The sequence below is a fragment of the Pleurodeles waltl genome, chromosome 2_2, assembly GCF_031143425.1.
Source record: "Pleurodeles waltl isolate 20211129_DDA chromosome 2_2, aPleWal1.hap1.20221129, whole genome shotgun sequence".
In the NCBI taxonomy this organism is placed as follows: Eukaryota; Metazoa; Chordata; class Amphibia; order Caudata; family Salamandridae; genus Pleurodeles; species Pleurodeles waltl.
In genome coordinates this window covers 843,540,049-843,557,877 of record NC_090439.1, presented here as the reverse complement: position 1 = coordinate 843,557,877, position 17,829 = coordinate 843,540,049, and the positions used below count along the sequence as shown (strand labels likewise).

At 40.4% G+C, this 17,829-nt stretch overlaps 1 protein-coding gene across 1 annotated transcript in view; it reads left to right on the top strand.

The window, feature by feature from the left end:
- The window catches only part of TRIQK (triple QxxK/R motif containing), a 135,418-nt gene that overhangs the window by 80,311 nt on the left and 37,278 nt on the right, over nucleotides 1–17,829 (top strand). Inside the window, exon 3 of the mRNA XM_069220465.1 lies at nucleotides 4,581–4,666. Coding sequence (XP_069076566.1) covers nucleotides 4,581–4,666 — 86 coding nt within the window. The remainder of the gene's footprint in view (nucleotides 1–4,580; nucleotides 4,667–17,829) is intronic.

Below are 17,829 nucleotides of genomic sequence, written 5' to 3'. Positions count from 1 at the left end.
GCTAAACTACTAACCCGCTAGCTTCAGGTAGTGCTGACCACGCCTTTACCTTGGGGGGAGCAGAGCAGTGCATCAGTACTGTGCTATTGCGACTATTAAGGCAAAACCACTGACGCTCTTGGGTGGTCTCCACAACATGCAGAGAGAGGGGATCTGACTGGCGAGTTCCAAACTGTCCAGGCCAGCCTCACAGGATTTGCGCATGTAATAAGACTGGGGTTGTGTCACCAAGATATAATTGAAGCCAAAAAGCTTCAGCGAGAGATTCCATGGATGAGAAAATATGCCACTTGCGGGCAGTGTGGAATGCTTACCTGCTGCTGGTATTCTGATTGAGAGAGAGGGCTGATTCGGCTGGCAGGGTCATACAGTGGAATGCAAGTAGCAAGACTCAAGAGAGTATTTGAATGCATTACATACATTTATGAGTGTTGCTGCTGCAAAAATTCTGAAACGCAAAAAAGAGAAATACATGTCTAATCTGTGACAGAGCACACATTAGAGTCCTTAGTTGTATCCCTTTCTCAGTTTCTGTAGGGTTCCTCGTAGGTCCACCACAGGTGTGGTGGACAGAATTATATCTGACTAACTAGCTATCCAATGGGAGATGTACAATAGGTGATACATTTGATACAGTTTTACATTTACCTTTAGGTAGCAGACATAAGGCTTTGTCTGATACATTTGTTAGAACAGTGATGTCAATGACGTTCTTAGCAGATGATGGCCATCTCATTTGCGAAAGAAGTGGTATTGCTCAAAGCAGTTCTAAAATGTGATCACTCAAGTTATCATCCATAGAACATTAGAGTTTCAGACCTGTAGAGTTTTCTCAGCCTGAAAAGAAAAACAAAAATATTTTTGTCCTTGGATAAACAGTTGTGTGGTGGTCATGGAGAATAAAATAATAGTACCCAAAAGGCACTGTCTATAAACAAATAATACCTTTTTTTCTCACTTATTTCTTGTCACCCTTTGGTGGCGACTGTGAAGCGTTGCAGGAGAAGTAGCTTCCCAGTTGAATGAAGGAATTCTTCATGTCTATAAAGATGACCACCAGCTCGTTGTGAAAGATTTCTGTGGCTCCAGTGAGCCCAAAAGAATGGCTGAAGTCTCAGAGAGCTGAATAGGATTCTCTTTCAACTAGGTCTGAGAGATCACCCTTCTCTGGCTGGGACAAATCACTCATTTTGTTGTACAGCTGATTTCTACGTTTTGTCTCTCCCTTTATAGCAAACTTGTTCTAAAACTTCGAATGGGACACTTAATTAATATAGGTTTTAATCAGAATTGTTCAACAGTGTGCTTTTAGATTTAAATCTAGATTGACCCCTACCATGTCCCATCATCATCATTGTTCCTACCATATACAGTGATGCAGCCCATTACTGTTCGAGGTAATGGGTCTGATGCATCTACTGCAAGGAAGCACACCTTCAGCCATGACTGCAGACAAAAACTTAGGCATGAGTGGAATACCATGAAAGCAAATGTAAGGGGCACCGAGGAAGTACTTCTGGCTCCTACATTCAACGTTAAAGTTGATGAGAGACATAATTGATATAATTGTCGCCACTCACAAATTACATTTATGTGCACTATTTCTCGAAGCTCTGCTTTTAGAGTGTTGCTTATAGACAGACATTCAGTGATTTTCTATAGTTCCTTTGCTGGCATTGGTCATGGAAGAACTTACCTTAACACAGTATTCACTGACAGACGATTAGTCCATACTATGCCCATTTGTCATTATGTCCATCATCCGTTGAACTTTTGTCTCCTCTGGTGCACTCATGTACCCGGATAACACTACTTTTGCAGCTTTGGCACTGCAGTATGGAAGAAATATGATTAGCTGTTGACCCCCCATTGAGTTAGTGCTCTAATTAACATAATATAATCTGCTGACATCATTTTCCTCTGCTGACATACTTTGAAACAGGACTCTCCTCTCATACATCTATATATGGTTCATTGATGCTTCACTTGGCTCTCCAAAGATTTCTTTAATGTTGGCTGATGCAATGAACAGCCAGACTCCTTGCTCTAGCAGCTACCATGGCTGTCACAACGAGAACCATCTTTTCCAAACTGCATCACGGCCAAGTCAGTGTACTATCACTCCTGCGTGGCAATGTGGTCTTCTAAACCACCGGCACATCAAGTGTCTTCTCCTAATTCTATGCTACTGCCATCATACCGGCAACCCTGCCTCGTCAGTTCAAAATCGGAATTCACCATGTGCTCCTGCCTGGTATCTGGCCACTCTGTATTGTTGTAATTTTCATGTGTGATTTTAGGCGGAATGTGCTCACATTTAAGTTTTTCTTGCACCTCCTATAATGGTTCTTACACCCAGTACAGAAGAATATTTTCAATTCCTGGAGGGCGACTACACAACTTCTTCACACTATCAGGGAAGGTTTTGCAGAGTTGATGGCTGTGAAGGATAATGTGTTTGATTTACGTATGTGTAGGTATGTATGTGACTAATAAAGCGCAGACCTTGCTGCAACACAACATGCTTTCCCAGGAAGGGGTTCACAATAAGTATGTCCGTGCAGTTAGGATAAGGTGAAGGGCAATCTCGGGAAGAGGGAGTTGGAAACAAAAAACAAAGGAACCGAGGGAAGGGAATCTGCATAAGGGCGGAGGGATTCACGCTGTAGCAAGGATGGAGTGGTTAGCAGGGTTCACTGTGGACACAGCCGAAAGTGAGAATAGTGAGGTAGAGGAGGCACTGAAGTATTGTTGGAGGGCATGTGAAGGGAGAGGAGGAGAGTAGAATGTCTTTACTTGTGTCCTGCATCAGGGTGATTGCAATGTGATGTTGGTTAAACAGATGAAACAGATTGGGTCCTGGCGGATAAGTATGGGATAGAATTACTCACCATTTTAGAGCAGCATGAGAACGCTTGGCCTTTTGTATTCACCTTCCTTCACTTCCCGAATCTGGTCTGGCTCTGGTGCATATGTGTGTCTTTCATGTTCCAAGGGAGATCTTGATCTTTGTCAGGAATGCTTCCTTTGCAGTGTAAAATGGTAGTTATTCTAATCTGAGATTATTTTTCCAATGTATAACTCGCTTGGGGATCTTCATGGGCTTCACCTCCTTCTCCTTGCCATTGACTTTCAACAGAAGCATCCCACTGAGATTGATTCCTCATGCGGCTCTTACATGTCCTCTCTACTCTGCACCTCTTGGAGAAGAATGTCACATGGATGTGTTATTTTTCTGATCAGTGGCGTTCAATGAAGAAATTAAACATTTCTCTTCTGTAGGGGGCAGTGACACACGTTTGCCTGCAACATGGTCAACCGCAGGGCAGCATGTTTTTCAGAAAGATGCATCTGTGTGAGGGAATAGGAATTATTTTGTGTTTAAAAGTGTTCACTCTTCTACCACTCTGTAAGAGCCCCATTCTATTTCACAATGCCTAATTCACAAAGACATCCATCAACAGCCACCTCACATGCTGCAGCCCCAGCTTGCAATGCCAGCTCCCCCTACAGCTTTTCTGGCTCATAGATCACATTTTGGCTTTCAGTGCCACCTTGGAGATGCCACTCTTGGTGCAGGTTGTGCCTACATTTTCATGGCTGCAATATCTTTGTTGCTCCCACGCACGCCAGAAGGTGGCCGATGGTCCCAGGCCTGCTGTCGGGCCATGCTCATCTTGCATCAGCCAACAGTTGCAGAACACACCCCGTGGCTGGGAATAGCCCTGCACTTGATAATAAAAGGCATCTGCTTTGCTTGGACGGCAGAGCAGATTCTGAACCCGAGTTAGTGGGTCATTTAATGTCTTGCTTTGTGCATTTGCAGGCAGAGATTATGGGGCTTTGGCCCATAGCAGCAGGACAGTCTGCAACATAAGCAGACAGGCTAGTAATAGTGAATTCAGTTTCAGCAGTGTATGCATCCAACTATTCAGCTTGTTGAAAAGAACCCCCCCCCCCCGAGAGCCACTGCAGTGATGAAAGGCTCTTCCACATCAAAGTGCCGTTCTTCTACCAGGAGCACCTTCTCATGATCTGCTCCCGCTCCCCTTCTGAGTGCCTGGCAAGTGCTACTGACACATTGTGCGACATCCTGCTGACATGTTTTGCCAACGTGCCCAAATCTAAGCCCGTACTTGTCTCTCACTATCTTCATTACTGCCAACTTTCTTTCTCACAAAGAACCCCACACTATAAGCCCATCACATTTGCTTTAATCAAAAATACTGCAGTGTCTGAAGAATGGTTCGCGCCCCAAAGCGGGTAATGAAATACTAGCCCACTGCTAGAGAAAAGCAGAGGAAGGCTAGGCGCTCAATGGTGATCTGTGCCTTTAATCATTATCCATAACTTTGATATTACATTTTTTGTTGTGTATGAGTAAGTGCATATATTTTTTTCAGCCAACAGATTTTAATGTCAGTTCATCCGTAGTTTCACTAAGTATGCGCATGTATGTGGGTGTAAAATGTTGCTTAATTCAGAGACCTGCTGAAGCAATTCTCCTATTCCCAAGAAAAAAAATACTGCATCCTACGTGTCCCTTGAATTTGCCATTCTTGTTTGTTTTACACTTCCAGGAAAACAAGATTACAAGAAAAGCAAGCCTGTGTTAAGAGCGACACGGTTAAAAGCAGAAGCCAAGAAAAGTGCGATTGGAATAAAGGTAGCAAGCTATTTAGATTGTAGCTTACATTGACTTTCTATTCATGTTTACCTTATTTTCCCTTAAGAACTCTCTGTGGATATTGATTTATGAGCGATATTGCATATGACACTTCAAAATCTAAGTGGAGCACCAGAATATAAAATATTCATCACGGATTGCTTTTATTTAAAACCTCCATTAACCCTTACGTGACCGCAGACCTAATACAAAGGCTTGTAAATGTTTCTTATATTTATTTAATACAGTGTGCTTTCATATCGCCTCAAGAAGCCTTTTGTTTTCTAATATAGCAACATTGTATTACACATTCCTTTGGCGAATTGAATAAAACGAATTGATTTAATAAACATATTCCTCATAATAAGACTAGCAAATTTGCTTTTCCTTTTTTTCGCTTAAACTCTGTCATTTTATTCCTACTTTTATTTTTCTGTTCCTCTTTATCTTTTTAATTTCTTTTCTGTGTCTGCTATTAATTGTCTGTATGCAGCATTTTCATTTGTTAAGTCCTAGTATTAGCACATAAAGAGGTATCATCCATCTGATCCATCTGAATACTACAACAGCCTCTATTGGCCCAGTTGGTTAGAGGTATGTGTATGTGAGATAGATTTAGCACAAACATATCTGTAAAGGAATTCAGTGCTATGTAGTTTGGGAGTTGTGTCCTCGTTCCTCCAACCTTTGCGGTGTGGAAGAAGGGGGCTGGGGCTGCTGAACAAGGGGATGCTGCCAATGGAATTGTGGTTGTACTAAGGGGTTCTGTGTTTAGCAGGTCCTGGCTTGGAGGGCGTGACCACAGAGGCAGAAACAAGACAGTTGGATAGGTAGCGCTGCAAAATAGGGCTGTGGACGTGACAAGGAAAATAACTGAAGGCGAGACACCGGAGGTGTGAGAGGGATAGTATCTTTTGAAAGAGTTGATAGACTGCAATGAAGCGCTTAACGGTGCGTTGCGCTTTCAGCAAGCTACATTTAAAAGTGCATTTGCACGCAGTATCTGGTGTGTGAATGTGGGCAGTTATAACTTTTCTGGGAAAAAATTAGAAATAGCAGCAAAAAGGTTGTTTTTACAACATTTTGTTCTTACAGTACTACCACATACGTTTGCCCACAGACTTTCTTCCAGGTGGGGCCTGGATGATAGTATCTGCACAAAACTGAAGAGTTAGTGATATGTCTTGTCATCTTTAAGGTGGGGGTGCGTGTGTGTGGGTGTTTGTGAGTGTGTGTGTGGGGTATCGATCCATGGTTGTAAGTCTTTTACCTCTTTTTACCTCAGTGTCTAGATTCTCTTCGATTAATACGTACCACAAGTTGTAAAATACTAGATCTTTGAAAATACTACATTTTTGTGCCTTCATCTATTTGTCTCAGTGATATACATCCACCGCTGTTTTTAAATTACTATTTCGTTTGCAAATCAAGTGTGAAAAACAACAGAACCGTTTGTGAGTGAATGACGTTCTTTTTTGTTAAAAATCTACCTCCTTCCAAATGGTCACCTATCTGGAATGCTTAAGCACACTTGTTCCCACCACTAACCCTAAATCTGGTATTGCTGAAAATTATACACACTCACATATCCCCAAAGGATGTAAAGGTAATTTACATTCATAAATGTGCCTGTGTTGGATTTAAAGGGACAAAAGGTTTGTTAAACCGACGCTTTGAAATTTTTTCCCAAATTTACTGTAGATCAAAAGGTTTAGTTGACAATGATGTATACATTTTCATGTCAGCAAAGTGTGTGCAAACTGTGTGTGGACAACACCCTAACATCCCCATATGCACCAATGATACAGAGGAAGGGGTGTAACCACCCAGAAAACATGTTTTTTTTTTTTTTAGTTGGAGGAATAAAGGAGAACTATATGGCCCATTGCACCTTACTCACAAAGATAATCTGCAGAATTTCCACTGGAAGCTTACATATAAATCCACAGTTCATGTACATTTAGTTATGTTCGTATAGGGTTTTGTGAATCGTTAAAATGAGTGCCTCTCTAGGGCACCCTAAAGCTGTAGAAATTGCTATTTTATTTGTGGTTCTAAATTGCCCGCGTGGCGTGTGATTGTAGGTATGTCCTCTTTGAGTTAAGGCACACCGGTATGTCTTTCTTTACGTGTTCTTGTAGCAGCTGCGTTATTTATGATAACATAATCCATCAGCAGAAACATTAAGAGGTTTATTATCTCCAGGTGTATTTCACAGGCTTCTCCAAACAGAGACTCTAGACTCGATTGTCATTTAAAAACGATTCAATTTGTAGGTAGAAAGAATCCTTATTTTTTTCTAAAGGACAAGAAATTAGTTTCTACAGGCCAAACCTTTCAGCAAAGGCCGACATGTTTCTGTCGAGGCTGACATCTGTTCAACTACAGGTTTTGTCTATTTGTCTTTTGAAAGTTTCTGTCTCTGTCTTGCGGCAGTGACCTTAAACCCTATTTGCTGATCGTGGTCGGGTATTGATTTCCTAAAGCAATCCTTATTACCATGTTGTTTTTGAATTGATTTGTAATGATAGGTATTACTTTGCACGTGCTTCTAAAACATGGCCGTGAAATACTCAATAGAATTATTGAAAGGCAAGTGCATTTATTGTGGCGCGTTTAAGTGAGGTAATACGGTGATACTGTCCCCGCTAAAAGGCAGATTGTAAAATAACCGAAGTGCCCGATATGCGCTTCATTTGGAAGTCCAAAGAGTCTATATTTACCAAATACATTGAATATGATAGTTATTTGTCTAGGCGCGATGCGTTTCGACTTTGTACATTGTCTTTCCATTTCAGTTCTCTTTCCCCCAGTGTGTTACACCTTGGGAAGATGGTAGGTGTGCTCCTAAAATGTGATGCAGCACGACTGTTATCTTGAGACGCGTAGCACTAACAACTTTTATATTTATACTGTATTTTAATTAGATCAGGCACTACGAAGAGTGGCCGAATTTTATTTCATAACAGCATTTAAGATGAAGTTGCTTTCGGGTTTGCTATTTAAAACTTTTATTTTAATTTCCCTAGCGAGTGATTTTATCCACCTTGATAATGTCAGGAAACAACCGAGGGCTAATAAAGTACAGACGAACACGCGCTGCAGCAGTTCCTGCTATTTCATAGTGTATTCTTTTTGGTTGTTAGTACTGAACATGTGTATATATACATATTTTTCATTAGTTTGAAAAATTAAAGCATTATTTCTTTAAATGGCCACCTACTGTAATATCTGCAGCTCGACTGAATAGTAATTAACCTCCTGACATCAGCACAAGGCACTCTTGACAAAGAATGTACCGGTGACCCCCTAGGGTAATAAACTGGAAATTGCAATCACGGTGCCTTTGCCCATAATTATAAATTATTGCCAGGCACTGCCGCTGAGATTGTCACTGTAGAGAGTACTTGATGTTAAAGGGACAACACAACACATTGAAATGCACGTGGACAAAGAATGCCGAGTAGAACGTCTGAATGTAAGTTCGATAAACGGTTTCCTTATTTGTAAGATCTAAGAGTGGCCCCGAAATGATATATTTTTGCTTAACAATAGATACATTTCGGAAGGAAGGTATATATCCATTTGTAAACATCTGCTTCAAACCACAATAATGGCGGCTTGATTGCATGAGATCATTAAGTAATGACGATTTTTTTTTACCCAAGCGGAGCGAGTGTGCTTAGATACCGCGCCAGCATGCAGTTATGTCAGACTTCATATACATACCAGGGCGCCATTCTGTGGAAACTTCAAAATATGTTTCTTAAATTTTTGAACTCTTGATTTCATCTGGGTGATGAGCCTAAAGTAATCCGAAGTGCGCGTTGAAGACAGGTTCCTGGGTGTTCTGAAGGCGTAAGTGGGTTTATGAATCGCAACCCACAGCAGGTCTTGGCTGGTAAGGGCCGCGACCCAAGGCCGCGGTTCAACAATAAAAGTGCATTGACTAATATGCTTATTTCACGTCATCACTTGCTCAAACACACGTGACATTAGATTCATAGATACATTTTTTCTGAATACAGTCCTTGTTCTTTTATTTAAGTCCTGAAGTATAATTTGTGACTATTGTTTGTGTACATCACGGAGTGATTGTCAAGATAGTTGTGTTTTTTTTATGGGTTCATGTTTTTTGAACAATATAGTTATATGTGCAGGGCGTATAGATCTGTTGGGAGCCTTCTCCACTGCATGTTGCATTTGTTGACTTCAGAATTGTCTCTTGCAGACAAACAATTAACATAACTTAACATTATGATATAAGATGTATTTGTGAAACGTACGTTGAGCAGAGTTTCTTGGTGCTGATGTTTATTCTTACTTGTTAGAAATTGGGTTTGTGGTTGACAGAGGTAAGCACACCGATCAAGCAGGAACTACAATCTTAGTCGGGCTAAATGTTAGGCAAACCCTAACTTAACCTGTGCTCACCCTCTGGTAGTTTGGCGCAGAGCAGTCAAGCTTAACTTCGAGGCAGTGTGTAAAGTATTTGTGCAACACTTCGAACAGTAAAACAGTGAAAACATCACACAAAAGGATGCCAAACCTGGTTATAAAAATATAACATAATTTAATCAGTAAAACAATACCAAAATGACAAAAATTCTACTAGTAGAAATTAAGTTATGAATTTTTAAGGATTAAACTGTAAAATAGTGCATAGAAGCAATAAGTGCCAATCAGGGACATCTGGCTGTGCAAGACTGGGACAAAATCAAAAGTTCAGGTTAACCACGATGGCAGAGTCCAGGTACAGAAGTAGGTGGGTTGTAAGTCTTTTATTTCCCTGATACTTCGGATCTGGAGAGCAGTCGACTGCCCTTGGGGTCACTCTGGGTTCCAGTGATGCAGATCCAGGCCTTCTCACCCAGGCAGGAAGCATAGCAGCACAGCAAGGCAGCAGTCCAGCAAACCACCATTCCAGGACAGTGGCAGTCCTTCAGCAGCACAGCAGCCCTTCTTCCTGGCGAAGTAGTCACAGGTCCAGAAGTGTACTGAGTTTGTGGTGTCAGAGGTCCAGGGTTCATATCCAGTTGAGCGTTTGAAGTCTGGGAGACTTCATAGGCAGGCCTTTGAAGTGCACAGAGGTCCTGACCTTTCTGCCTTGGCTCCAGACACACTACGGAGGATTATGCAGCCCTTTGTGTGGGGATAGGACACAGCTGTACAGATGTAAATGAGGCTGCAGCAAGCTCCTCCCTCCCATCCTGCCTGGATGGCCCATCAAGGCCCATCTAGTCACACCTAAGCTCCTATTTTGTGTGGCTGTCTAGGGGGAATACACAAAGCCCTGCTGTCACCCACCCCAGACAAGTGATCTGAGACCGATACCTGGCACCAAATGGCTAAAATCCAACCACAATAAGAGGATGCTGCTACACTCCCCATCCCCTAGAGGGCAGAAATTGGAAGACACTAGAAATTGCTTAGATTATTTTATAGGATCCTCACCCACAGGTACCACCAGTAAAATGCTTCATCATCGGATCCTTACCCATTGCACCTAGTGTGAGTGAGCGGGCTCACGCGGTTTGTTATGTTCTAATGAATTCTATGTAAAGTGATTAAAATTGTCTGCTGGTTCCTCTCCACTGTTTTTTAATTCTGAGTACCTTTGGCAAGAATAAAAGCAAAGTAAAAAAAGGAGGAGGACAGGCTCTGTAGTCACACACTAGAAAAATAATAGCAGCAGTAACACTGAACTTACATTTGTTTCCTGCGTACATTTAGTGCTCTAAATGTACGCAGGAAACAAATGTAAACTGATTATTACATTCAACTTACATTTGTTCCTGTGTACATTTAGAACTCTGAATGTACACAGGAAACAAATGTAAGCTGATTATTACTAGGCGATAGAGGGGGTAGCAGCACACTCTTATTGTGGTTGGAATAGTCATAGGGAAGCTGAGGACAGGCTAAGGAAGGTGCTTCTCTCTCCCGTTGAGTGTATAGGTAAACTAAGAAAATGTCAACTTTCTAAAAGTGGCATTACAATTTAAAATCCAATTTCACCATAAGTTGTGATTTTACATTGTGATTCCAGAGACTTCGAACTCGAAAAGTTCATGTCTTCCAAATTGCGAACAACACTTATAAGATGTAATAAGGTAATGCCAATTTTATCCTATTGGAGAGATAGGCTTTGCTGTAGTGAAAAAAGATTTTGAGAGTTTTTTTTTTACTACCGGGACATGTAAAACTTTAAAGTGCACGTCCTGCCTTTTAAATACATTGCACCCTGCCCTCTGGGTTGTCCAGGGCCTACCTTAAGGGTGACTTATATGTTTAAAAAAAGGAAAGGTTTGGGACTGTCAAAAAGGGTTACTTGGCCAGATTGAGATGGCAGTGTAAACTGCACATACAGGCTCTGGAGTGGCAGGCATGAGACATAGTTAAATGACTTCTTAAGTGGGTGGCACAATCAGTGCTGCAGACCCACAAGTAGCATTCAATTTACATGGCCCGGGTACATGTAGCGCACTTCACTAGGGTCTAACAAGTAAATTAGATATGCTATTTGGGGATAAGCCAATGTTACCATGCTTAGGGGAGAAAGCAAAGCCTTTAGCACTGGTTAGCAGTGGTAAAGTGCACAGAGTCCTAAAGCCAGCAAAACAAGGTCATTCAAGTGGAGGAGGTAGTCAGCAAAAAGTTGGGGGGAAGACCACCCTAAGGCTGTGAGATCTAAAATTAGCCATCTTAGTGCTCTTTGTGGTTGAGTCTTGTGTATGTCATTGTATTTGTGACAATGTTCCAACATTTGTACTTTCCATAGCTTTCTGAAATCCTTGCCCATTTAGATCTTCTGAGTAGCCTTGGAGTTATGGCACTAGCCTAGAAACAGCTGGGCCTGTTGAGTACAATTTACATGATCTTTGCATTAATACATTAGTAACTTAGCCACTGTATGAGGACAATGTCCACACTGACTGTATATATCTTATACTACCCGATATATGACATAGGGCAGTAAAGCATGTCATCCCAGCAATTCAGAATATAGAAGATGTGAGGAAATTTGAAGCTTGCAAGAAGTATGTGATGCTTGTAGCATAGTTCACCAGGTGGCCCTTCGTACAAAGAAGATTGTGATGTCTTATGAACACTGCCTTTTGGCTAGGTTTCTGCCATTGAAAAACCAAGTACATGCATACTATGGATTTTCCCATCTGTATAGAGCTTCTATATCCAGTTCCTTTATTTTATTTTAGGTACTTGACTGTTGATAAGGGGTAAACCTTGCTCTAAGGTGCAATAGAATGGTATATTTGTTGTAATCACATTGGTCAGTTTCCCTGTAGTTCAGGATAAAATACCTATGGGCTGTGAAATTGGAAACATTGCATTTGCAGTTTTCCCTTCCCTTTCACCGATCTGTGCAGAATTTAAAAAGAAAAATCTCAGCTTCTGGGTGAAGCATCTGCTAAATCATGTGCATATCCCTCTGACTGCACCTAAGCTATTAGCAGTAACAAAAAGTGCCTTTCCTAATTAAAGTGTAACCTCAGAGATGCTGGTTCTATAACAGCACACTGGGAAAACTTAAATTAAGGGATGTTATGGTTGAGATACACAGGGTAAAAACCTCAAACATTGGTTAATTATGATTTAATTATGCCTTTTTTTTTAAGCTAGAAAGGCCTTTGATAGTAATGGGTAGCCAGCTTGTTTCCACAAAGACTGTTCAGTTTTTGGGGCGATCAGTTCCATCACAGTTAATGGTGAGAATTGGTGAGGGCAATAATTAGCGCAGGTGGGACAGTCACCAGCAATAGTGTGGGTACCAAAGAAGCACTAATAGCAATCCAGCTTGTTATAAATTAGAAACCAACAGAGATGTAATATTCTTTGTAGAATCAATGAGATCCATTGACAAACTTTATTTTGTAGTATTTAAAATAGTATAAAAGCAGTATTGTTGACATACTACAAAATGTTATTCACAAACCTAAAGTTGAAGACATCCTCCTCTCCGATCTTTTCTTTACACAGATTTCCTCCACAGTGGTCGAGTACTCCACACATGTAAATTTGTGTTTCAGTAGTAAATATGGGATGGACAAGAGGGAGTTGTTGGAAAATGGGGAATACATACTCCTAAATAGTAAAGGTAAGTATTCCTCATTTTCCTCATAAGGAAATTGAAGGGATGGCGGTTTGGGAGAGAGATGACACACAAACACACTCACAAAAGAAAAAGAACATTTCTGTTCACAAACTACACTTCTATTTCAGACCCAAAGGTATCAAAATAGTTGTTAGTTTACTCCAGCCAGCTTTGGAGTAAGTCGAGCACCACACACTGCTGCTGATAGGTACTGCAACATACCCCCATAGAAAACAATGTAGACAGGGAAATAAAACGATACCCCATAGGAACTAATGTTAAAATAATTAAAATATTTCGACATTTAAAATTTATATATGTATATATTTATTTAAATGTTAAAACATTATGAGCCTGATTACGACCTTGGCGGATGAGATACTACATCACAAATGTGACGGATATCCCGCTCGCCGTTTTGCAAGTTCCATAGGATTTAATGGAATTTGTAATACGGCGGGCGGGATATCTGTCACGTTTGTGACAGAGTAGCCCATCCACCAAGTTCGTAATTAGGCACTATGTCTATTAAATACGTTATTGTTCTAAATGTCAATAAACATAATTATAATTGTGTTTTATAATTTAAACATTATTTATAAATTAAATTGATATTTTTAAATGAAACACTTATTAAATGCACATTTAATTTGATGAGCTAACATACGGTAAACATTTATCTTATTAGTTCTAGGTAGAACGTAAATATTTAAAGCTACTTTTTATGTATATTTTCCATTAAAATATATTTTTATTGACTAATAAATATTAATCATTTTTGCCGTACTTACCCATATGGAGCTCTCTGACCCTGTGGCGAAGATTTCCTCCTACATGTGAAAAGTCACTAGCCATAATTTTACACTCTTAATTCCTGCTTTAGGAGGCTTCACACCCCTTGTTTGAGGGCGTGGAGACATGCAAGTCTTCATTTAGATATAAGCATACACTTGGCAAACGGTGAGTAGAAAATAAACTGTAGGGTTACATCTGCATGCAGTAGTATATACAGACATGAGTAAGTATCAAAAATTATAGCGTTAACATCTAGGTTATACATCTATGCGTGGAAATGGTGAGTAGCAAGGATATAGAGTTATATCTAGGTGTATAAATGTATGTACACAAGAGTACATTTTCACATGTATGCTTACCTTTGTGAGTAGGCCCCTCTGCGAGTATCACTTGCAGGAGAAAGAGACTAGACTGTTAATAAATTGGCTGTGGGTTGGAATTAGTGCCTGCCTAGTCATTAATTCACATTTACTGCTGTTGATTGCACTGCAGTCTGCCTTGATAAAGTCCTATGAAGTAGCTTAATAGGTATTTTTGTTTTTGTTAGACGAGTATAACTGGTCAGTTTCAGATTTATACACTTTTTATTTCTGAGCTACATCATACCCAACATAAGTTTCTTCAGTGACTTGTTTTTTAGCTGTATAGTTTTAAACTTTGCAGATTGTTGGAAAGGCATAGTATAGTGAAAACCATCAGCACAATTATTTGTAGGAGCTGGTGTAGTCTGGTGGTCAAGATACAGGCTTAGAAACATGGGAACCTGAGTCTTAATCCTAACTCTGTACTCAAGTGATTAAAGCATTAAAAAAACAAAAAGAATTTACTGAAAAAAAAAAAACTTTTTTGAAACTTACAATATGGTTCTTTATTAGAAAATAGTATCTGTTTATTAAAAAAATGAAAATTCTCCAGAAAACAACTCCCTTCACCAGTTGTTAGTGTAGCCCATGTATAAGTATATCTCACAGTGTTCCAGTTCCCAGCAGTGAAGCGCATGTGTGAATGTGCACCAAGTACTTGCCATCCCTGTGCTCTCATAAGTAGTAGGAGAATAGGGAGCATACTACTTGTGGCTAAAGAATGGGCTGAATTGGATGAAGCGGTGAAAAAAAAGCAGAACAGGCCTTGTTAATTTTCAATTCCACAGATGATTTTCCGGCTGCAACAAGATCTGATTGGAAGCCTGGAACCTTTGGTTTCCAGAGATCTGAAATTAATTCAGACAAAGAAGGTTAAGGTGCGGCTACAGTCATCTGAAGCCTGCTTGTGTGGAAGAAAGAGGACGTGAAACTTCACTGGATATTAAATGTAATCAAGTTCCATATGAAGTAAGAACGTGTAGGCTTTATCATACAAAAACTCGATTAGAAGAAAAACATACCTCAATGATAATTACTAGAACATTTTGGTTGTTGCCATGAAAGATGAAGGCTAATTAATGTACACTCCTTGGTATCCAAAAACACAGATTTTGGCATAAGAAAATTAATATCAATATCACACATGGTCTGTGTGTCACTCAGGGCAACAGGGCTGGAACAATATCGAGACAGTTGGCGCTGTAAGTCGTCTGTTTGGTAGCAGGCGCACCTGTGCTAGGTGATCCTGGAAATGTTTGGCCTAAGTAGGTCTGTGAGCCCATTAATGACGCGCTTGAGTTGTGTAATAAATAACCAGGTACCTCAAGAGGCGTGCAAACTTGAGTAAACAAGGGCATGCCTGATAATGAAAAGACTAGACAGCAACTTTGGGCAGGTGCGAACTTACTTGAACCTAAGACAGTGAGCAATGTGTAATGCAGCAAATTTGAGCAGCCCAGATAACCCGCAAGTAACACCACCACCTGAGGTATTTAACAAATAGTAAACCTTTATCACTGAATCTACAGGGGGCAATTGCGGGCATAATATGTACAAGGTACACTTTACTTAATTCTCTACAACATCTGTGTACTTGTAACTATATACATTCCTGCTTATCAGTGCATGGAGCCAGGTGGAAATGAGTTGCAGTTGCTTATCATTTCAGTTTCCAAGCCTGCATGCACACTGGAAGTTAAATGAATGGTGGAGCCCATTAATGCACTACTAAAAGGTGATGGAGTATGCTGAGTAAGTATTTAGAGTCCTTAGTAGTAGTGCCAATGATTCAGGATAGGGTGCAACAAAGATATACACCTACACCCCTCCAGGACCGAATAACTTTGATGCTGATTCACTGTTTGTTGACTGCATTGAAAGCTTCATCAAAGCCATTGATGTAAAACACCACAGAAGCAAAAAAACAAGACTTGAGCTCACTACTCAGACCCTATTGAGTGATGGTGACTAGGAAGGTAGGGTCAGAAAACACAACTCTCTAATTTGAGAGACAGATTACACCGTGTAAGTAACCAGGAATCCCAGTTTAGAAATGAAACCTGAAACGGTTCATGAAGTAAATGGCTCCAACAAATTGTCAAATAGCTTTTGAGGCAAGTTCCTCCATTCTCAGCTCTCCTAGTCCTACTTCTCTGTTCTAAAGGCCAGTCTTCCATATAGCTCTTCACCCCTTGGATATTTCCTCACAGTCCACAGGACCTTTGAGACCATGTGGTGGTATCTTTCTGAAATTAGGGAGTACTAGCACTGCTGATACTGGCTGGAATGTAAATGCAGACCTATCAATGGCCTCCCGGGTTGGAAAATGGGAGCAATGGCAAGAGCCATACTGCAGCCGAGGGATGAGAAAATCCTTCCTCAGCACACCTCCATCACAGTGATGGTAAAGCCTTGAGAAGATTCAATCAAGCAGTAGGTCTTATTGTCAGTAAGGTCCACTCAGAAGAGCCCAAAAACCTGCCAGCACGCTCATAAAAGGCCACATCCTTCTCATATTGACTGAAAGGTCTGTCCAGCAAATTCACGAGGAGTAAGCAGCCCACCATCTAGTGGGTACTATGCCCCTCTCAGAAACAGCACATTCTCTGTATGTACTCTCATGACGATCTTTCATATGTCAACTGACTCACTGGATTAATGGAATAGACCCTATACTCTTTACCTACTAACTGGGCCTAATTGTACAACTAAAATCTACACAAGCCCACCTCCTGCTATCCATCACATACAATAAGTATATATAAGTACATATTCTTTTAAAAAACATGAGTCCAATCTGACTGGGGTTAAACACCGGTCCTGGCCAACTGCTAGGTTATATGCCCAAGCTCGGGTTAGTTGCAATAGAGAGGTATGCAGAATATTATTATCAAACACATTAACCCAAAAATGTTAAGAGCGAGCTGTAGTTTCTTCTACTTTTGAAATATTAATGTATGGTTAAAATATCTCTCAAAAATTAATTTAAAGCATAGTTTAAGGATAGGTTTGTTCACAAATTAAAATGGAAACACCCCTGAAAATGTCTGCTTGTGGATAACTTTGAAAATCACGGCTTGCGCCTTTTCTGATGAACAAAGGCTTTTAGGAATTCGCAAATTGCGATTTTTACCCCGTAGAAATCGCAATTTGCAATCCCCAGAATAGGAAATCGCAAATAGGGATTACCTACTTGCAATTCCTATTCTGATGTACAAAGCATTACCTAAATGCAATTTGGGCATTCAGGAAATACAATTACCATGAAATTTTTTTTTAAAAGCACCCAAAAATGCTCTTTTTTTATTTTTTTATTGTAATAAAGCACAAACATGCCCTTTGGGTATATGTGTGCTCTACATGTGCACTGTTATTTTTGGGGTGCCCCAAGAGGGGCCTTTTGCCCATTGCCATCCTTGGTCTTGCAATTCCAAAAATAGCGTTTTCCTAATAAGAAATCACTATTTCAGAAGTGCAAAAACTGGCCCATTTACACAAATGCAATGGGATTCCTTATTTGCGACTTCCTAATAGCGATTCCTACTTTGCAAGAATCGCTATTCGGAAATCGGTACCTCTGTACTAAGCATTTCACATTTCCTAAATAGCTATTTCTGTGAAGTCACTGTTTAGGAAATGCAGAATTGAATTTAAGTACATCTGGCCCCTACTCTTCCTAAGGAGATGTATATTTGATTTTTCAGTTATGAGCCCGGAAGGTGAAACTGTGTTTTGTCTGCCTGTGAGGGGATGGAGATGCCTACACCCAGCACCTTGTCAAGTAAGACTTCATATAAACACTAAACGATGAAAGGGTCAAGAACTGGACACTAAGAAGGGCTGCCGAGTCCCCTTCTTGATTGCCTGAGGAAATAGCAACTCCTCCCAGTTGC